Here is a 23371-nt window from a genome sequence, read left to right on the forward strand (position 1 = left end):
TAACACCCATTAATAAAACACAACAAGCCTGCCTCAACAACATACAACACTAATTAATTAAATTAGCGCAGTCGCTTAAAGACCCAATTTGCTTTATGAGCTGCCTTTAAGATACGTATGTGTTTTTAATATGTACGTACATTATTTTTTCGCACCCGCAGGCTTAGTGTGTATATAGGACAGGTTTTGTACTTGAGGCTGAGATGCTTGCAGTTTATAATCACTCTATCCTTGTTGTAGTAGAAATAATCTCAAAATGAACTGACATCCTGGTGTGCTGCAGTTTAAAGCATGGTGAAGCTAGTGATAAGACAGGAAGTGGATTTGAGATTCCCAATAAACTATGCGATAAAACTGGAGTCACTGATCATACCTGAAGGAGGTGTCCCCAATTGCTGAAGGTGGCACCACTGATTACCTGACTTAATGACTTCCGATCACAACTATTGTTAATATTAATTGTAAAGTAGTTTTATTTATAAATTATAGAGCACTATTATAAGATTACTGTTGATGTGTATGGAGCTATTATTTGGGCACTGTATGTTGGTATTATGTAAGCATTATTTGGTGCTGTTATTTTGGCACTATATGTCAGTATTTGAGCACTGTATGGTGGTATTATTTGGGCACTGTATGTTGGTATTATTTAAGCACTATATGGCGGTATTATTTGGGCACTATATGTCAGTATTATTTGAGCACTATATGGCGGTATTATTTGGACACTGTATATTAGTATTATTTAAGTACTATATGGTAGTATTATTTGGGCACTATATGTCAGTATTTGAACACTGTATGGTGTTGCTATTTGGGCACTATATGTTAGTATTACTTGAAAACTGTATTGTGGTATTATTTGGGCACTATATATTAGTAATATTTAAGCACTATATGGTAGTATTATTTGGCCACTATATGTCGGTATTATTTGAGCACTGTTTGGTGGTATAATTGGACGCTATGTTAGTATTATTTGAGCACTGTATGGTGGTATTATTGGGCACTATATCTTAGTGCCAATGGAAGGTATTTCACAGGGCATCATCCAACCAAAGGCCAGCCCTGTAAAACTGCAGCTAACAATAAAGAAAAGGAAAAGCATGTAAGCAGTACCCAAACAAACTGACTTTCATATACATATAGTTTACATATCGTTTTTACAATCAGCTGATATCGCCGTCGTAAACTACAAGCGGCCACACATTTGGCCACTAGCGTTTGATGGTATGACTTGGTGCCCATTTAAATGAATGGGTGACCATGTAATATATGGATAGATTGAGTTCTCTAAAACTAGAGCTGCTCTTGGATATTCTTTCTGGTCTTGTTAATATGTGGGGGTCACAAGCAGCGGACACTTATCTATGCTGTTCATAAAATGTTTGAGAAGTGGCAAACTAACCACCGGGACCCAACTATTCAGAACAATGAACTGGCCACAGACCAAAGTCCCAAGGGTCGGATCCCACTAATGAAAAATGTATGGCCTATCCTAAGAATAGACTATCAGTGGTTAGGTCCCAGAAAAAAAACCTAAATCACAGATCGATTAATAAAAAATAAAAAAAAGAGAGCCCAAATGATCTAAAAACTTAAAAAACCCATGTGACCATCTTGACCCCATATAACACCTTTGGGAATCCAGGAAGCTGAGATACGAGGAACTGTTTGCAGGGTCTTCATACTATAGAAGGGCTTTGGCTGTCCTTGTGCCTGGTTATGACAGAATTTACCAGGAATTTGTATCCCAAAAAGCAACTCTGTAGGAACAATTAAAGATATTTTTCGTAGCTGTGACTATATTTGTAAAATGCCAAAATTGTAATTATTACGATTGCTCATCTGTAATTTATATAAGCCCCATTATACACAATGGGCAATCTCTCCTCCCTGTAATCTGTTCATGCCGCGCTCTTGTAGAAACGTTCGCCGTAAAATGTATTGCAGGCGCCAGGGATTGGTAATGTAAGCCATTTTTCAGCTGTCCACAATATGGATATACACTGTTAAAAATATTAGCTTAGCTATAATTAGCCCGTTGGTATAAAAGAGGGAACGATGAGACAGGGCGAGATTTTAGCACCAATAATGATGCTCATGTTTAATTAAGATCTACAGTTATTCATATAGTTTGCCATACTCGGCCTCTCTTAATTTCCCAGAGTGCAGGATTTTATTAAACATCGTCCTATCGGCTGCGGCTGACATCCAGACTTAAAGCTGCTAATTAAAATTTCAGAACGCTCCAAGTATTAAACTCTTAAATCTGCCCCTCTATGTGGGCGCAAATGTGTATTAATATGTGAGGAAAACAGAGTCATGAGTCTATTAATATATTATACAAAGTGATAATGAGTGGGGGGGATTTTTTCTTTCTAAAAATATAATACCAGATAGACCAGGGGACATATCCATTTTTAAGCTGCTGGATTATATTAGGAAAATATGTCCTCATTTGCATAAAATGCCACTGGGTGGTAAAAAAAAAAATACAGGGAGGCTTTAAAATGAATGCAAAAACGGAGTTTGGCTCGAAGTGAACTTCCCTCCCCCACCACGTTCTTCATAGTGTTCCCAGTAGCCTAGTTGTGGAGCTGGCATGAGATCCTTTGTATAGTCGACCCAGAAGTTTCTTTCACAATACTTGGGTCAGGTGAATGTGTCCAGTGCCCACCCCATCTCAGTCTTTGTAACAATAGGAGATGGAGCCCATGCCATGAAAAGAGGCGCAGCAGCAGTTACATGAAGATGTAGAGTTTCATAAACATTTCAATACAGGGTCACTGAGGCTTTTAAGAAGAGCATATAGCAACTGTATTCTTATACACAGGGGATAGTATTATAACAATTGTATTCGTGTACATAGGGGGCAGTATATTCTTGTATATAGGGGCAGTATTATAGTAGTTATATTCTTGTATATAGGGGCAGTATTGTAGTAGTTATATTCTTGTATATAGGGGGCAGTATTATAGTAGTTATATTTTTGCATATAGGGGCAGTATTATAGTAGTTATATTCTTGTATATAGGGGCAGTATTATAGTAGTTATATTCTTGTATATAGGGGGCAGTATTATAGTAGTTATATTCTTGTATATAGGGGGCAGTATTATAGTAGTTATATTGTATATAGGAGCAGTATTATAGTAGTTATATTCTTGTACATAGGAGCAGTATTATAGTAGTTATATTCTTGTATATAGGAGCAGTATTATAGTAGTTATATTCTTGTATATAGGGAGCAGTATTATAGTAGTTATATTCTTGTATATAGGAGCAGTATTATAGTAGTTATATTCTTGTATATAGGGGGAGTATTATAGTAGTTATATTCTTGTATATAGGAGCAGTATTATAGTAGTTATATTCTTGTATATAGGGGGAGTATTATAGTAGTTATATTCTTGTATATAGGAGGCATTATTATAGTAGTTATATTCTTGTATATAGGGGGCAGTATTATAGTAGTTATATTCTTGTACATAGGAGCAGTATTATAGTAGTTATATTCCTGTATATAGGAGGCAGTATTATAGTAAATATATTCTTGTATATAGGAGCAGTATTATAGTAGTTATATTCTTGTATATAGGGGCAGTATTGTAGTAGTTATATTCTTGTATATAGGGGCAGTATTATAGTAGTTATATTCTTGTATATAGGGGCAGTATTATAGTAGTTATATTCTTGTATATAGGGGCAGTATTATAGTAGTTATATTCTTGTATATAGGGGGCAGTATTATAGTAGTTATATTCTTGTATATAGGGGCAGTATTATAGTAGTTATATTCTTGAATATAGGAGCAGTATTATAGTAGTTATATTCTTGTATATAGGGAGCAGTATTATAGTAGTTATATTCTTGTATATAGGAGCAGTATTATAGTAGTTATATTCTTGTATATAGGGGGAGTATTATAGTAGTTATATTCTTGTATATAGGAGCAGTATTATAGTAGTTATATTCTTGTATATAGGGGGAGTATTATAGTAGTTATATTCTTGTATATAGGAGGCATTATTATAGTAGTTATATTCTTGTATATAGGGGGCAGTATTATAGTAGTTATATTCTTGTACATAGGAGCAGTATTATAGTAGTTATATTCCTGTATATAGGAGGCAGTATTAGAGTAGATATATTCTTGTATATAGGAGCAGTATTATAGTAGTTATATTCTTGTATATAGGGGCAGTATTGTAGTAGTTATATTCTTGTATATAGGGGCAGTATTATAGTAGTTATATTCTTGTATATAGGAGCAGTATTATAGTAGTTATATTCTTGTATATAGGGGGCAGTATTATAGTAGTTATATTCTTGTACATAGGAGCAGTATTATAGTAGTTATATTCCTGTATATAGGAGGCAGTATTATAGTAGATATATTCTTGTATATAGGAGCAGTATTATAGTAGTTATATTATTGTACATAGGGGGCAGTATTATAGTAGTTATATTCTTGTATATAGGGGGCAGTATTATAGTAGTTATATTCTTGTATATAGGAGGCAGTATTCTAGTAGTTATATTCTTGTACATAGGAGGCAGTATTCTAGTAGTTATATTCTTGTATATAGGGGGCAGTATTCTAGTAGTTATATTCTTGTATATAGGGGGCAGTATTATAGTAGTTATATTCTTGTACATAGGGGGCAGTATTATAGTAGTTATATTCTTGTACATAGGAGCAGTATTATAGTAGTTATATTCCTGTATATAGGAGGCAGTATCATAGTAGATATATTCTTGTATATAGGGGCAGTATTATAGTAGTTATATTCTTGTATATAGGGGGCAGTATTATAGTAGTTATATTCTTGTATATAGGAGCAGTATTATAGTAGTTATATTCTTGTATATAGGAGACAGTATTCTAGTAGTTATATTCTTGTATATAGGAGGCAGTATTCTAGTAGTTATATTCTTGTATATAGGGGGCAGTATTCTAGTAGTTATATTCTTGTATATAGGGGCAGTATTATAGTAGTTATATTCTTGTACATAGGAGGCAGTATTATAGTAGATATATTCTTGTATATAGGAGCAGTATTATAGTAGTTATATTATTGTACATAGGGGGCAGTATTATAGTAGTTATATTCTTGTATATAGGGGGCAGTATTATAGTAGTTATATTCTTGTATATAGGAGGCAGTATTCTAGTAGTTATATTCTTGTACATAGGAGGCAGTATTCTAGTAGTTATATTCTTGTATATAGGGGGCAGTATTCTAGTAGTTATATTCTTGTATATAGGGGGCAGTATTATAGTAGTTATATTCTTGTACATAGGGGGCAGTATTATAGTAGTTATATTCTTGTACATAGGAGCAGTATTATAGTAGTTATATTCCTGTATATAGGAGGCAGTATCATAGTAGATATATTCTTGTATATAGGGGCAGTATTATAGTAGTTATATTCTTGTATATAGGGGGCAGTATTATAGTAGTTATATTCTTGTATATAGGAGCAGTATTATAGTAGTTATATTCTTGTATATAGGAGACAGTATTCTAGTAGTTATATTCTTGTATATAGGAGGCAGTATTCTAGTAGTTATATTCTTGTATATAGGGGGCAGTATTCTAGTAGTTATATTCTTGTATATAGGGGCAGTATTATAGTAGTTATATTCTTGTACATAGGGGGCAGTATTATAGTAGTTATATTCTTGTATATAGGGGCAGTATTATAGTAGTTATATTCTTGTATATAGGGACAGTATTATAGTAGTTATATTCTTGTACATAGGGGGCAGTATTATAGTAGTTATATTCTTGTATATAGGGGCAGTATTATAGTAGTTATATTCTTGTACATAGGGGGCAGTATTATAGTAGTTATATTCTTGTATATAGGGGCAGTATTATAGTAGTTATATTCTTGTATATAGGGACAGTATTATAGTAGTTATATTCTTGTACATAGGGGGCAGTATTATAGTAGTTATATTCTTGTACATAGGGGGCAGTATTATAGTAGTTATATTCTTGTATATAGGGGGCAGTATTATATAGTAGTTATATTCTTGTATATAGGGGCAGTATTATAGTAGTTATATTCCTGTATATAGGGGCAGTATTATAGTAGTTATATTCTTGTATATAGGGGCAGTATTATAGTAGTTATATTCTTGTATATAGGGGCAGTATTATAGTAGTTATATTCTTGTATATAGGAGCAGTATTATAGTGGTTATATTCTTGTATATAGGAGCAGTATTATAGTAGTTATATTCTTGTATATAGGAGCAGTATTATAGTAATTATATTCTTGTACATAGGGGCAGTATTATAGTAGTTATATTCTTGTATATAGGGGCAGTATTATAGTAGTTATATTCTTGTATATAGTGGGCAGTATTATAGTAGTTATATTCTTGTATATAGGGGCAGTATTATAGTAATTATATTCTTGTATATAGTGGGCAGTATAAGGCTGGGTTCACACGTGGCGGAATTTCACTTAAATTCCGCTGCGGACACTCCACAGCGTTAATCCGCAGCGGAGCCGTTTGTCCATTGACTTACACTTTAATTTAGCAGTGTTCGTTTAGACGAGGCGTAAAATTCCGCTGGGGAGCATAGGCTGCGGAGCGGAATTTGGTGTCCGCAGCATGCTCTGTCTGTTGCGGAGCAGTGGCGGACTCATGGCGGAATTTCTCCATTGACTTCAATGGAGAGTCAAAATTCCGCAATGAAGTCCGCAGATCTTATGTGTGCTGCGGAGCGTATTGGTTTTACTACCATGACATTTCTTCATTCTGGCTGGACCTATGTATTTCTAGGTCTACAGCCAGACTGAGGAAGTCAATTGGGCTCCCGTAATGACGGGAGCGTTGCTAGGAGACGTCTGTAAATAGTCACTGTCCAGGGTGCTGAAAGAGTTAAGCGATCGGCAGTAACTGTTTCTGCACCCGGGACAGTGACTACCGATCTCAATATACATGTATCTGTTAAAAAATATATAAGTTCATACTTACCGAGAACTCCCTGCGTCTGTCTCCAGTCCGGCCTCCCAGGATGACGTTTCAGTCTAAGTGACGGCTGCAGCCAATCACAGGCCAAGCACAGGCTGCAGCGGTCACATGGACTGGCGCGTCATCCAGGGAGGTCGGGCTGGATGCCGAAAGAGGGACGCGTCACCAAGACAACGGCCGGTAAGTATGAAAATCGTTTACTTTCACTAGGGAAAGTGCTGTCCCTTCTCTCTATCCTGCACTGATAGGGAGAAGGGAAGCACTTTTCCCGCAGTCCGCAGCAGCTAGTCCGCATCAATGTACTGCACATTTTGTGCAGATCCGCAGCAGAATCTGCAACGCAGATTCTGTGCGGCATTGATGCGGACAGTTGCGGAGGAAATCCGCCACGTGTGGTCATGCCCTTATAGTAGTTATATTCTTGTACATAGGGGCAGTATTATAGTAGTTATATTCTTGTATATAGAGGGCAGTATTATAGTAGTTATATTATTTTACATAGGGGTCAGTATTATAGTAGTTATATTCTTGTATATAGGAGCAGTATTATAGTAATTATATTCTTGTACATAGGGGGCAGTATTATAGTAGTTATATTCTTGTATATAGGGGCAGTATTATAGTAGTTATATTCTTGTATATAGGGGCAGTATTATAGTAGTTATATTCTTGTATATAGGAGCAGTATTATAGTAATTATATTCTTGTACATAGGGGGCAGTATTATAGTAGTTATATTCTTGTATATAGGGGCAGTATTATAGTAGTTATATTCTTGTATATAGGGGCAGTATTATAGTAGTTATATTCTTGTACATAGGGGGCAGTATTATAGTAGTTATATTCTTGTATATAGGGGCAGTATTATAGTAGTTATATTCTTTTATATAGGGAGCAGTACTATAGTAGTTATATTCTTGTATATAGGAGCAGTATTATAGTGGTTATATTCTTGTATATAGGAGCAGTATTATAGTAGTTATATTCTTGTATATAGGGGCAGTATTATAGTAGTTATATTCTTGTATATAGGGGGCAGTATTATAGTAGTTATATTCTTGTACATAGGGCAGTATTATAGTAGTTATGTTCTTGTACATAGGGGGCAGTATTATAGTAGTTATATTCTTGTATATAGGGGGCAGTATTATAGTAGTTATATTCTTGTATATAAGGGGCAGTATTATAGTAGTTATATTCTTGTATATAGGGGGCAGTATTATAGTACTTATATTCTTGTATATAGGGGGCAGTATTATAGTAGTTATATTCTTGTATATAGGGGGCAGTATTATAGTAGTTATGTTCTTGTACATAGGGGGCAGTATTATAGTAGTTATATTCTTGTATATAGGGGGCAGTATTATAGTAGTAATATTCTTGTAGATAGGAGGCAGTATTCTAGTAGTTATATTCTTGTATATAGGGGCAGTATTATAGTAGTTATATTCTTGTATTTAGGAGCAGTATTATAGTAGTTATATTCTTGTATATAGGGAGCAGTATTATAGTAGTTATATTCTTGTATATAGGGGGCAGTATTATAGTAGTTATATTCTTGTATATAGGGGCAGTATTATAGTAGTTATATTCTTGTATATAGGGGGCAGTATTATAGTAGTTATATTCTTGTATATAGGGGCAGTATTATAGTAGTTATATTCTTGTATATAGGAGGCAGTATTATACTAGTTATATTCTTGTATATAGGGGGCAGTATTATAGTAGTTATATTCTTGTATATAGCGGCAGTATTATAGTAGTTATATTCTTGTATATAGGGGGCAGTATTATAGTAGTTATGTTCTTGTACATAGGGGGCAGTATTATAGTAGTTATATTCTTGTATATAGGGGGCAGTATTATAGTAGTTATATTCTTGTATATAGGGGCAGTATTATAGTAGTTATATTCTTGTATATAGGAGCAGTATTATAGTAGTTATATTCTTGTATATAGGAGCAGTATTATAGTAGTAATATTCTTGTAGATAGGAGGCAGTTAAACAGTAGTTATGTTCTGCATATTTACTGTATCATTGATTGTGAATGGTCACTGGAATTTCCCTTTAAAACATCAGAAATTGTAGAGCAAAATATACTTTTTCAAGGTACAGCATAAATGTTTTCTAATGCAGCATCCTGTATGCAGGGTAGAGGAAGAGCGCAGAATGAGGGCCAACGGAATAGTAAAGAAGAAAGCAGATTGTTTGATAAGAAAACTATAGCCCGAAGCCGCTGCTTCTTCCCAGCCCTCTCTACGGATTAACCCCTTAAGGACGCAGCCTAGTTTGGGCCTTAAGGCTCAGAGCCCATTTTTCAAATCTGACATATTTCACTTTATGTGGTAATAACGTCGGAATGCTTAAACCTATCCAAGCGATTCTGAGATTGTTTTCTCGTGACACTTTGGGCTTCATGTTCGTGGTAAAATTTGGTCGATATATTCAGTGTTTATTGGTGAAAAATTGCAAAATTTAGAGAAAATTTTGAAAAAATTGCATTTTTCAGAATTTAAATGCATCTGCTTGTAAAACAGACGGTTATACCACCCAAAATAGTTACTAGTTCACATTTCCCATATGTCTACTTTAGATTGGCATCGTTTTTTTAACATTCTTTTATTTTTCTTGGACGTTGCAAGGCTTAGAACATAAACAGCAATTTCTCATATTTTTAAGAAAATTTCAAAAGCCTTTTTTTTAAGGTACCTCTTGAGTTCTGAAGTGGCTTTGAGGGGCCTATGTATTAGAAACCCCCATAAAACACCCCATTTTAAAAACTAGACCCCTCAAAGTATTCAAAACAGCATTTAGAAAGTTTTTTAACCCTTCAGGCATTTCACAGGAATTAAAGCAATGTGGAGGTGAAATTTGCAAATTTCATTTTTCTTGCTGAATTTCAATATTATTCCATTTTTTTCTGTAACACAGAAGATTTTACCAGAGAAATACTACTAAATATGTATTGTCCAGATTCTGCAGTTTTTAGAAATGTCCCACATGTGGCTCTAGTGCGCTCGTGGAATAAAACACAAGCCTCAGAAACAAAGGAGCACCTAGTGCATTTTGAGGCCTCTTTTTTATTAGAATATATTTTAGGCAGCATGCCAGGTTTGAAGAGGTGTTGAGGTATGAAAGCAATGGAAACCCACCAGAAGTGACCCCATTTTGGAAACTAGACCCCTCAAGGAATTCATTTATGGTTGTTGTTATCATTTTGACCACACCGTTTTTTCACAGCACCTATTTGAATTGGGCTGTGAATTAAAAAAATGATATTTTTTTCCATTAAGATGTAATTTTTGTTCAAAATTTCTTATTTTCACAAGGAAAAAAACACCCCATTTTGTTGCCCAATTTGTCCTGAGTGCGGCAATACCCCATTTGTGGTGATAAACTGATGTTTGGGCCCATGGCAGGACTCAGAAGGAAAGGACCACCATTTGGCCTACTGGAGCTTTTCTTGTGCTAAGTCATGTATGCAGAAGCCCCTGAGGTACCAGTACAGTTAAAACCCCCGAGAAGTGACCCCATTTTAAAAACTACACCCCTTAAGACATTCATCTAGTGGTGTAGTGAGCATTTTGACCCCACAGTTATTGTGTAAAAGGTAATGCGCAGCAGATGGTGCAAAGTGAGATTTGCAATTTCCTATGCATATATGCCATTTCAGTGTCTGATATATTGTGCCCAGCATGTGCCACTGGAGACATACACCCCATAAATTGTAATGTGGGTTCTCCCGGGTACGGCAATACCCTACATGTGGCTGTTATTAGCTGCCTGGGCACACGACAGGGCTCAGAAGGGAAGGACCACCATTTAGCCTACTGGAGCTTTTCTGGTGCTAAGTCATGTAGGCAGAACCCCTGAGGTACCAGTACAGTTGAAACCCCCGAGAAGTGACCCCATTTTAAAAACTACACCCCTTAAGACATTCATCTAGTGGTGTAGTGAGCATTTTGACCCCACAGTTATTGTGTAAAAGGTAATGCGCAGCAGATGGTGCAAAGTGAGATTTGCAATTTCCTATGCATATATGCCATTTCAGTGTCTGATATATTGTGCCCAGCATGTGCCACTGGAGACATACACCCCATAAATTGTAATGTGGGTTCTCCCGGGTACGGCAATACCCTACATGTGGCTGTTATTAGCTGCCTGGGCACACGACAGGGCTCAGAAGGGAAGGACCACCATTTAGCCTACTGGAGCTTTTCTGGTGCTAAGTCATGTAGGCAGAACCCCTGAGGTACCAGTACAGTTGAAACCCCCGAGAAGTGACCCCATTTTAAAAACTACACCCCTTAAGACATTCATCTAGAGTGTAGTGAGCATTTTGACCCAACAGTTATTGTGTAAAAGGTAATGCGCAGTAGATGGTGCAAAGTGAGATTTGCAATTTCCTATACATATATGCCATTTCAGTGTCCGATATATTGTGCCCAGCATGTGCCACCGGAGACATACACCCCATAAATTGTAATGTGGGTTCTCCCGGGTACGGCAATACCCTACATGTGGCTGTTATTTGCTGCTTGGGCACATGGCAGGGCTCAAAAGGGAAAGATGAGGGGGATAAGCTGTGCGGAGTGCATCAGGGTAAATTAAAAATCAAGGGATGTATGGTAAATTTTAAAACAATCTTTCATACAGAGCCCTGGTTTTTCGGGACACGTGTCGCATTGGTATGTTGTGTCCTTCCTTATCCCCCTCTTATAGCACACTTTGCACCTCTTTTGACTTTTTCCCTTCTTGCCAGTTTGGGGAACTTCTCCTGGAAAGTGTTGCCCTGGTACGATGCGTGTGGCCTCGCTTCCAGAAGTACTGGGTGCCCCTCCTTCCTGGTCGCCAAAAATTAGGTTCTTTATAACCACCTCTTGAAATTCCAGGAAAGTTCCCCTCTGGCCTGCACATCGACGTAGCACGTACGCATTGTACAATGCCATCTGTATGATGTGCACGGCCAGCTTCTTATACCACACCCTCGATTTCCGCGTAGCGCTGTAGGGCTTCAGGACTTGATCTGACAAGTCCACCCCTCCCATGTACCTATTGTAGTCCAGGATGCAATCTGGTTTGGGGGTCTCTGTACTGGTACCTCGTACAGGTACATGGGTACTGGTGTGGCCATGTATTGTTGTCAATACAAGGACATCTCTCTTGTCCTTGTACTTGACACACAATATGTTGCTACTAGAATGTGCCCTGCTCTCACCCCTTCTGAGTGTTTGCCCAAGCAGTGTTTTAGGGAGGCCTCTAAGATTTTTTCTAGCAGTGCCGCATGCCGCAGTCCTTCTGGAAGCGAGGCACTTGAAGAGCGGGACGCTGGTATAAAAATTATCCAGGTAGAGGTGGTAACCCTGGTCCAGCAGTGGGTGCACCAAATCCCACACAATTTTTGCGTTAATTCCCAGTAAGGGGGGGCATTCTGGGGGCTGAATACTGCTGTCCTTCCCTTCATATATCCTGAATTTATATGTATACCCTGATGCACTCTCGCACAGCTTATACAACTTCACGCCATACCTTGCCCTCTTACTTGGCAGGTATTGGCGGAATTGAAGCCTCCCTTTAAAATGTACCAGGGACTCATCAATGGAAATACACTTCTCGGGGGTGTATGCTTGGGCAAACCGGGCACTGAAATGGTCTAATAGGGGTCTCAGTTTATATAAACGGTCAAAACTGGGGTCATCTCGGGGTGGGCACTGCTCATTATCGGCATAATGTAGGAAGCGAAGTATTGCCTCATAACGCATCCTGGACATGGCCATACGGTACATCGGGGTGTGGTATAGGATGTCCGTGCTCCAGTAGGTCCTAATGGATGGCTTTTTTAGAAGCCCCATGTTCAAGAGCAGTCCCCAGAACTTGCCCAACTCTGCTGCGTTTACAGGAGTCCACCTCTGGGATTGGGCATAAAATGAGTTGGGGTTCTTGGTGATATACTGTTGGGCATATAAATTAGTCTGGGTGACCATTAGCTCTATAAAGTTATCAGTGAAGAAGAACTTGAAAAAGTCCATCTCACTGAACCCTGCCGTGTTAAATTTGATGCCTGGGCTGCCCGTGTACTCAGGGATTTGGGGTTCATAATGGTCTGGTGTGGGTGTCCAAATGGGGTCACTTCGCTCAGGGGTATCACTTGTTGTGGGGTCACTTCTCTCAGGGATTTCTACTATGGTGGTGGTCCTGGGGCGTCTCCTAGGGGGTCCCTCCTCTTCATCGCTGGATGAGGAGGTAGACAAATAAAATACTGTATCGCCATCCGACGAGTCTGTGTCGGAGGCCAGAAATGCATACGCCTCTTCAGCAGTAAATGTCCGTTGGGACATGCTTGTTGTGCGAAGACAAAATTTATATACTGCAAAAAAATAAATCCCTAACTGGGAGCAATAGGATAGCACAACTAGCACAAATGTGTGTTTTGTTTTTAGAGAGCAAGTGGACTTCCCTGACACTAAAGCTAACTAGGGCGAGGGTTCCTAACACTAAACCTAACTAAATTTTATGTGGACTTCCCTAACGCTAAACCTAACTACGGCGACGATTCCCTGACACTAAACCTATCTAGATTATTTCAAGCTTCCCTGACACTAAACCTAACTACGGTGACGGGTGCCTGACACTAAACCTATCTAATTATTCCGAGCTTCCCTGACGCTAAACCTAACTACGGTGATGGATCCCTAACGCTAAGCCTATCTACGGTGACCGATTCCTGACGCTAAATTCCCTGACACTATACCTAACTACGCTTTTTGACGGTTCCCTGACACTAACTAACCCTAATACTAAACTAACCAGTTAAATTTTCAAAATTGGCTAAACTAACTATTTTTTTTTGTTTCTTTTTTTTCTTTTTATATTTTTTTTTTTGTTTTATGTTTTATATAGAAAAAAATGAAAAAAAAATCCCCAGGGACCAAGAAATGTGGTCCTGAAGACTGAAAAGTGGTCAGTGATAGGAGATCACTGACCAAAAAACGTGGGTAGAACTCAAAGAGGAAGGGAACAGGAGTGGGTAGTGGATGGGGTGGTGGGAAGCAAAAAAAACGTTGTTTTAGAAACTTTTTTTCACTTTTTTTCACTTCTTTTCTCTCTGACTCTCTGCTCACAACCGATCTCAACGCCTCGCTAACTCCAACAGGGCGTTCAGGGCGGTTGCAGCAGGATGTGAGGTCAGAGAGAGGAAGTGACGAGAATGATCGCTGCTATTGGCTAGTTACTCACTGACTAGCCAATAGCGGCGATCGGCGAGGCGGGACCATAGTAAATGGTCCCGGCCCATTATGCTGTGATAGCATGCTGTCAGAAACAGCAGCTATCACAGCTCAGGAACGCCGGGCTCGAGCACTGCTGTGCTGAATGAGACCGATCGCTGCTATTGGCTAGTTACTCACTGACTAGCCAATAGCGGCGATCGGCGAGGCGGGACCATAGTAAATGGTCCCGGCCCATTATGCTGTGATAGCATGCTGTCAGAAACAGCAGCTATCACAGCTCAGGAACGCCGGGCTCGAGCACTGCTGTGCTGAATGAGACCGATCGCTGCTATTGGCTAGTTACTCACTGACTAGCCAATAGCGGCGATCGGCGAGGCGGGACCATAGTAAATGGTCCCGTCCCATTATGCCGTGATAGCCTGCTGTCAGAAACAGCAGCTATCACAGCGCATGAACGCGCCGGGCGCGCGCACCGCTGTTCTAACTGCAAGACGTACTATTACGGCATGGAGCGCGAACGATAGAGCTGCCATGACGTAATAGTACGTCAAGGAGCGGGAAGGGGCTAATACTAAACTAACCAGTTAAATTTTCAAAATTGGCTAAACTAACTATTTTTTTTTGTTTCTTTTTTTTCTTTTTATATTTTTTTTTTTGTTTTATGTTTTATATAGAAAAAAATGAAAAAAAAATCCCCAGGGACCAAGAAATGTGGTCCTGAAGACTGAAAAGTGGTCAGTGATAGGAGATCACTGACCAAAAAACGTGGGTAGAACTCAAAGAGGAAGGGAACAGGAGTGGGTAGTGGATGGGGTGGTGGGAAGCAAAAAAAACGTTGTTTTAGAAACTTTTTTTCACTTTTTTTCACTTCTTTTCTCTCTGACTCTCTGCTCACAACCGATCTCAACGCCTCGCTAACTCCAACAGGGCGTTCAGGGCGGTTGCAGCAGGATGTGAGGTCAGAGAGAGGAAGTGACGAGAATGATCGCTGCTATTGGCTAGTTACTCACTGACTAGCCAATAGCGGCGATCGGCGAGGCGGGACCATAGTAAATGGTCCCGGCCCATTATGCTGTGATAGCATGCTGTCAGAAACAGCAGCTATCACAGCTCAGGAACGCCGGGCTCGAGCACTGCTGTGCTGAATGAGACCGATCGCTGCTATTGGCTAGTTACTCACTGACTAGCCAATAGCGGCGATCGGCGAGGCGGGACCATAGTAAATGGTCCCGTCCCATTATGCCGTGATAGCCTGCTGTCAGAAACAGCAGCTATCACAGCGCATGAACGCGCCGGGCGCGCGCACCGCTGTTCTAACTGCAAGACGTACTATTACGGCATGGAGCGCGAACGATAGAGCTGCCATGACGTAATAGTACGTCAAGGAGCGGGAAGGGGTTAAAGTAGGAAGAAAAAAACCTGGAACAGACAAGCTGAGAATTAAATCTGCCGCTATGATACAAGTTATTAAAATGGAACATTTCAGAACTGCTCTTATAGTGAATTCCTGCAGACTTATTGCTCAGGACAGACTGTGACCCGCATGACAGGGAATATTAGTGTCACTCCGCAAGGAAGCTGTCACATTGGTTTTCATAGTGAAGACCGGTTTCATCTGTCAGTTTGTGATGGGACCTTTCTCAGCAAGTAGGCGAACTCCATTCAATGGGCTTAACTTAAAGCTCTAATGTGGAGGTGTTACGAGAGGCTCTTGGGCCCGAATAGAGAAAATTCAACAAGGTCCCCAACTATCAGACATTATTTATAGTACTAGACTCTCTTTTTGGCCCCTTCTGTGACTGCTCTGTATAGCCACATCACTGCTCTGTATAGCCACATCACTGCTCTGTATAGCCACATCACTGCTCTGTATAGCCACATCACTGCTCTGTATAGCCACATCACTGCTCTGTATAGCCACATCACTGCTCTGTTGCAAAAGCAAGTCCATTGTATATGAGGACATTGCACTATTGGTATAGATAGAGCAAAGGCGACCCCATAGCTAAATGATGCCCCCTGCTGGTACAAGTTATAGCACAGGAGGGCCTGACACTTGTTTACCCATTTCAATTCCTCCTTCCCATCCTTTATAGGAGAGACGACTGACATGACAAAGTCAATGGGAATCATGTGAGCAATCTTAGTGATTCTGAGGGTCCCCTCAGATATTTGAGACCTCTGCAGTACTATAGTTACTATTGTAATATTACATTACTGCCTTCTAAAATAAAAAAATTAATTAAAGGGTAACTAAACACATTCACATTCCGAGTCTAAGACACTCCCTCTGTTTACGGATTGGACAGAACTGCTCATGTGAGAAGCCCTGGCTAATCCAAGAAAAGTGGGAGTCCCTCAAAATTGTAGTCTAAGAAGCGTGTGGCCATTTTGAAACAGCACAGAGGGGACCATAAAACGACGGATCCAGGGCAGAGGGGCACAACTGGAGGGCACCAGGTAATATTACTCCATATACACCATCATATTTAAAATGTTGTCCCGGGGACCAGACGGTTGCCTTAATTCACTTTAGTTTTCAATTAAAAGTAACAAACTATAAATATTAAACATGAAAGGAAACAAACTATAACTACTAAACTATTTAAAGTGGTTGTCTCATTAAAACATTGGGGATATAATGGGGGGCTCTTTTAGTGAAGAAAGGCTAGCAAAGAGCGGCTTTCTAACTTAATGCAGGGGGGCATGAGTAGTAATGTGTGTACCAGGGGACGATCCACCCCCATTTTAATTCTGATTATGGGCCCTTCCTCCTCAGTTTACGCCCAAAAGTAACAGCGATCATAGTGATCTCTATAATTTACAGTATTGCAATATCAAATCTCCAGCACTTCATATATGTTACAGTATTTAGCAAAGTAATACTAATGGTTGATATCAATATATGCGGGGCACGGTCTTATTTGCCCTCAATGATATACGCCCTTTAATAATGTAAACATGTTCTTAGAGTATCTTCGATTTCCTTATTGAAGAGAAAGACGGCGTCTCTTTGTAAGGCATCACAAATGAGTATAAAAAGGGTTTTTCTTGAGCCATTCTTCATAAGGGTTTTTTACAGAGCTGCAGTTTCATATAAAATTCTGTGTGACAGAAATGTTAATGCAGGGGGATTAACAAATTATAATAATGAATATGACAATCGTCCCCCAGAGTCTTAGATTAGGGAATATTAATTGTAAGTCACTAAATGAGCTTTTTAATTGATTTTGTATTCTTAAATATATGTATACAGTGGCGCTTAATAGCTCACACGCTTCCCCAAAGTAACACGGAAAATTCAATCTAAATACCCGGACTCTCTGACAGTAGATTGTGTTTGAAATCTATTTTATAAGGCAAAAACTTGTGAATTATCTACATAATGCTTTTAAAAAAAAATAAAAAATAGATTTCATTCTAGAAACTTATAATTTGTATACGCTATACGTAAAAACGTAGTCTGGTTTAGAAAACCTATTTTTATTCACCCTATTAGAGGGGGATCCTCTGTTTAGGATTTTCATCTCTTATACAGAGTGGACAGAGGTGAGAAAGAGCGTCTCTCGCTCTGGGGGACCTGTCCTGTATTACCCAAAAAACACATTAGTTTGATTGAGGACTGTGTAATACTTATTTTCCCCTGTGGTGGCACTGCAGGAAAATTAAACACTTAGGCTTCCCTACAGACTACAACTGATCGCTAGGGGTCCCATCAGCTGGACAGCTTGTAAACTGCTTATTATCCACAGATCCTTATAACCAGCGGACAACCCCTTAAAATATACTTGTCTGCTACGGATGAGAATGAAGGCAGCCATGTTGGAGTAAGAGCAACTATTCAATATTTATTTATGATTACAGTATGTTTAACTGAGTCATTCTGAATTGAAACGGGGCTGGACAAATTTATCATATATTGTGGGTCAACTGTGTTGATTCCTGTGACGGTCGTCAGGGTTCCCATTGACAGGGTGTCAAATGAAATTAATGGGCATACACAGACTAGAAAGTCAATATCTCCATTGGGGTTAAACTAATTTCATCTACTTATTCTAGGAACAATGACACATCCATTAGAATAATCTTTGAGGCTTCCCCCATAGAACTAATGAAGCATTTTTTTTTTCCATAGAAAACAATGAGAAATGACTGCACAAGACAACATAATGCTGCATTGTGTGCTGCAAAATTAATGGGGCTGGGATGCAATAACAAGCATAGTGCCTAGACATACTGTGGCTTTAAGCAGAGGCTAAAATACTACAGCCCGTTCCCCTTCTTATTGGAGGTTCTCCTCATTGGATATACCGCCTCAGTGTAAAGAGAAGACTTCAAGTCATAATGCCTTCCCTGGAATTGCCACCTAGTTAAGAATATTAATTTCTCCCTTTATGTTTGTTCTTCAGATTACAGTTTTAAGAAAATGTAGACAATTGAACAGCACAATCTGTTAGTTATGGATGTAGTTGAGCATTTCACCTTCATTGCAGAGGTTTATGAGGTTTCCTGATGGTTCTCAGCCTTGGCATTGACATAGGACACACACAGTATATTGTGTATATGAATTACAGCAGGCCAGACAGCCCATGAAAGCCAACCAAAAACTCAACGTTGCTACCACCGAAATATTTTTTGGTTATTTGACTGATTGACTGTAAGAAGAACATTTCAAGAACGTTTGAAAGTCAAGAAGACCAACCATCAAGAATCTCAGCATTCCGTACTTGTGTATTGCTGGTCTTTTCGTAAGTGTAGTCTGATCCAAACTCACACCACAGTTAATCTACTCTTAATGCATTTCACGAACCACTTAAATATACACCAACAATACCCATGTCAATATATGTACATGCATGACCTCCATGATTCAGGTCAAACTAGAAATACAGCAAGAAGACACCAGTATCTAGAACCAAATGTACATGAGTAACATGGAGCCACAGAGCAACTCAACTGTTCTATGATCATTTGACCATTCATTGAGAGATGGCCATAACCAAGTCATCCAGACATACAACTAGGTGAATATTGTACTGTTCAATGTGGTTTTGGTAAAGACGTGAAATGGCAAAGATCATGGGTGGCAAGAAAATCTAACAAGTGCCTCACTGGCCAAATTGAGCTCAATCTCTTAGCTGAAACAAAGGACTAGACTGAAGCGTTATCTCATCTTTGGTTTATTATTTTAAATCCTAACTCTTCCGAAAAGAAAATTATGCTCGAGAGATGAAGGAGCAACATCAAGTTGGATGGAGGCAATCACAAATATAAGGAATAAGCCATTGAGAAGCCTGAAGACCCAAGTAGGAACTTTCTATTTGGGTCTTCAGGTTTCCCAATTGCCTACAGTTAACAGAAACACCATAGTTGTCAGAAGATCAAATCACATTAATAGCATAAATAATAATAATAATAATAATAATAATAATAAACTCCTTAAAGCCAATTCTATCATAAGAAAAATGTGGATGCCATTTTGGACATCCCTCATACAGCAAAATGGTTTGGTCCATCCTTGACCACACACACATATAAGATCTTAAACAGTTTCGCTCATTCATATGTGCGGGGTATAGAAAAAAGACCACGGCGCCACATAGCGTAATTCAGTATGGTAAACTGATGGAGAAATAAAAGATGCCTGATGAAGACGCCAGTTCGGTGTCGAAACGCGTTGCTACTGCAATAAAACTTTCATCAATATTACAAGAGACTACTCGTTTCATCAATATTACAAGAGACTACTTGTTTCTCCACCGTCTTGCACCACCAAGCAGCGCCGAGATAGATCCATTTTTCTCTCCATTAACCTACTGCTCATTCATATGTAACATAAAAGCAAAAAATACCAAAAATAGCACAAAGCTGATACAGATGCTTAGCAGTGAACTTACCGTATAGTTTGGTGCTGGAGAGTGTCTGGATCTGTAGCGCTCACGGTAAACAACATAGATCCGATCGGAATGTTTTCTTGCGTCGACACTTTCATCGGATCAGGCTGAAAAACTGGACCCTCATTCACATCTATTACATTGATCTGAACTGTGGCTGTAGAGCTTGCCCCATATCCAACGTCTGGAATAAGAGGATCTTCATTCTCAACTTTGATCAGCAGGGTGTGGAACGCCAAAATCTCACAGTCCAGTGGCTGCAAATCAGAAAATAGACACGTGTAACTATATTTACATGGGAGGTTATTACGTATGATTTTATTCAGTTCCAACTAAGGATTCCATTTTTTTTTTTTATTACCATATACATATTTTTGCTGTTAAAGGACATTTTTGTTTCCCAATCTATCACTTCTATTACACAACTCTCACATTTTCTGTTTAGAATATTTTTGGCCAACTAACATTTACCTATAACAATGGGAATTCCACCTTAAAGAGTAACTATAATTTCAAAAAACGTTTCAAAAAAACATATCAGAAGTTTAGATCGGTGGTGGTCCGGTGTTGTATCAGCTGAGCACCCTGCACCTTTAGCTGTGATCAGATTCTCCTGGTTAGGCTGAAGACGGGTTCATAGACCTTCTATGTGAGTCGTCTTCAGCCTAAGGCCCCATGCACACGAACGTGTTTTTGCGGCCGCAATTCACCTGTAATTTTCACGGTCCATGCATTGGCCGGAAACCTGGATCGAAGAAAGATAGGACAAGTCATTATATGGTCCGGGTTTGCATTGAAATCAATGTGTGCACGGACCGTGATTTGCGGACGGTCCGCGGATGACACTCTGTGGCCGTCAGTGTAGCAATCACGGGCCGTGCACATAGCTACGGTCGTGTGCATGAGGCCTTAAAGGGGGTGCCGACCACAGCCAAAGATGCAGTGCGCTCAGCTGAGCCCTTCCGCACCTTTGTTTCAGCGTTGGTGGGGGTCACAGCACCGGACCACCACCGATCAAAACTTCTATTCTGTCTCTATGACATATCAAAAGCTTTTTGAAAGTGCAGTTACTCTTTAAAGCTTAAGGTTGGTGAAAACAACATGTGACTTTAAGGGGTTGTACAGAATTAGAAAAACATGGCGGCCTTCTTCCAAAAACCGGCATTAGGATTATCTTCCTACATGTCTCAGAGCCATGTCAGAATATTATATTAGCAGGAGATCAAGAGCTCCAGAATGAAGGGGCCAAGGCACTCACTATAATGAACAAATTTTTTTGGCACTGATCTTTAGAAGGGTCATAGATTCCAATGGCAATGTATGGTGCATCATTCCGTGTCCTCTGACTATCACCACTGGGGTTTAAATACTTTAAGGGTCTCTGATGACTATATTTAAGAAAACTATAGTGAAGACATTTTCAAAAACATTTTCCAAAGTCAAATTTCGATTGGTTGGAATCCATTTTTACCACCATGGATGCACAGTCCATCGGCGTAAATGTTCACTATAGGTCATTTTGGCCCTATTATATGTGTTGGTGCCTGCCATCCTAAATATATAAGAAATGCATGTAAGCTGAAGTGTCACTTGAGGTTTCTATGCCCCAATGCAAAATCTGTTACATGGCCCCCAACTATCCTATGTTATTGGGGCATAGGGAGATTTTGGGCCCCCTCAGGCTCCAGGGCCTAGGTACGACTGCAACCCTGCACTCCCTATAGCAAGGTCCCTGCATGTAGGGGTCTATAACAATTGTCTGTGCTCTTTTATAGTATTGTGCCCCTGCTTTTTATAGTAATATTGCGCCTATCACGCCGTACAAAGTTGTTCTTCGCAATAAATTATCTATTTTTCGTGTGAAAAATCAAATGGCTGATCGATGCTATTAGGTCTACGAGCCGCACTTCGAAGATTGTATCGTATGTCTGATTTGTGTTCCTTCTTCAAGTTTATGAAAACCCATCTCGGCATTGCACTGATTATAACACGGGACTGTGCATGAGCTGCATTATACATGATCATTTTTATCCCGGCTCAGCAGGGCAAACACAAACAAAACTTTATTAAAAATGAATGAGCCTCCAGATGAAAGCCGGGATTTTTCATATATTTTGTATAATCTGTCACATGAAGAAGTCCCATTCTTAATTCACTGCCGTTTGTCAGTGTCATAGCAGAGGGGGCTGTATGCGGCCTGATCCTACTGCTCTCGATCAGCAGAGCGAAATTCTTGTAGCATGCAGTTTAGACTAAATACAAAATTCTATTTAATTTGGAAAGATGAATATAAATGACAAGTATTCATGCATTCATAACTCGCGACATCTAACTCATCCATCACTAACCCTGCGCTGTCATTTTAAGAGAACACTCTTGCATTTAAAGGATATTATGCCAGGAAACTTGTCATAAAGACAAGTTTGAGAAGTTCTTAAAGGATATGTCCACATTTGAGCACCACTTTATCATATATATCTACATATAAAGTTGTATTGTTAGTAAATATATAACATGACTTATATTGTACTGATCCTGAGTTGTAGCCTGTATTATACCCCAGAGCTGAATTCAAAATTCTGCTGGTTGTCATTGGAAACAGTCGGCAAGTTTACCATCAGTCACACCCCTTATAACTTCTGTGAGTTCCTACTGTAGTGTTACAATTCATTTTTCTCTATTGTCTTCAGTTGAAACAATTTATGAGAATATCAGTGTCTATATAGGATTCCATTTCTTAAAAGAAGTTAAATGGAACCGGCGAACTGATCTCTCCCACTATATGTAAATTGCTTTTTATATGGGGTATAATGCCCGGGATGCATAGCAAACACATGAGGCATTCTATGGAATCCCATTATTCTAGATGGAGGGCAAGATGTCTTCTGGGCACCACAGAAACTACTACTGCGAAATCATGCAGCTAGGATCATGAGAAGGGTTCAATTGACTCGAGTACCAGGACATCCTACGGAACAATAATGGGCCCCTAATACAACAGGACCCCAAAGATCCAGCAGAAAACACTCCATTTGGTGCCGACATAGTCTGTCCTCCATGTGCAATGATACCAATAATAGTGTGGACCCTTTAAAATCATTATCCCTGGTAGGCCCAAGGAACCGCAGTCTAACACTGAAGTGACAAGTGCTTAAGTTTTGCCCAAAACAAGACTTCTGCTCTTGAGTTGAACCCTTGGTTGAGCATCCAGTAGAGTTAAGGGGGTTTTACACAGGCGATTATCGGGCAGA

General features: G+C 39.2%; 1 protein-coding gene across 1 annotated transcript in view; it reads right to left on the reverse strand.

Annotated features, from left to right (window-relative positions):
• Window positions 1-23371, reverse strand: part of CDH13 (cadherin 13) — a 475876-nt gene that overhangs the window by 62140 nt on the left and 390365 nt on the right. Inside the window, exon 10 of the mRNA XM_075838471.1 lies at window positions 20124-20377. Coding sequence (XP_075694586.1) covers window positions 20124-20377 — 254 coding nt within the window. The remainder of the gene's footprint in view (window positions 1-20123; window positions 20378-23371) is intronic.

This window comes from Rhinoderma darwinii, chromosome 9 (genome assembly GCF_050947455.1).
Source record: "Rhinoderma darwinii isolate aRhiDar2 chromosome 9, aRhiDar2.hap1, whole genome shotgun sequence".
NCBI lineage: Eukaryota > Metazoa > Chordata > Amphibia > Anura > Rhinodermatidae > Rhinoderma > Rhinoderma darwinii.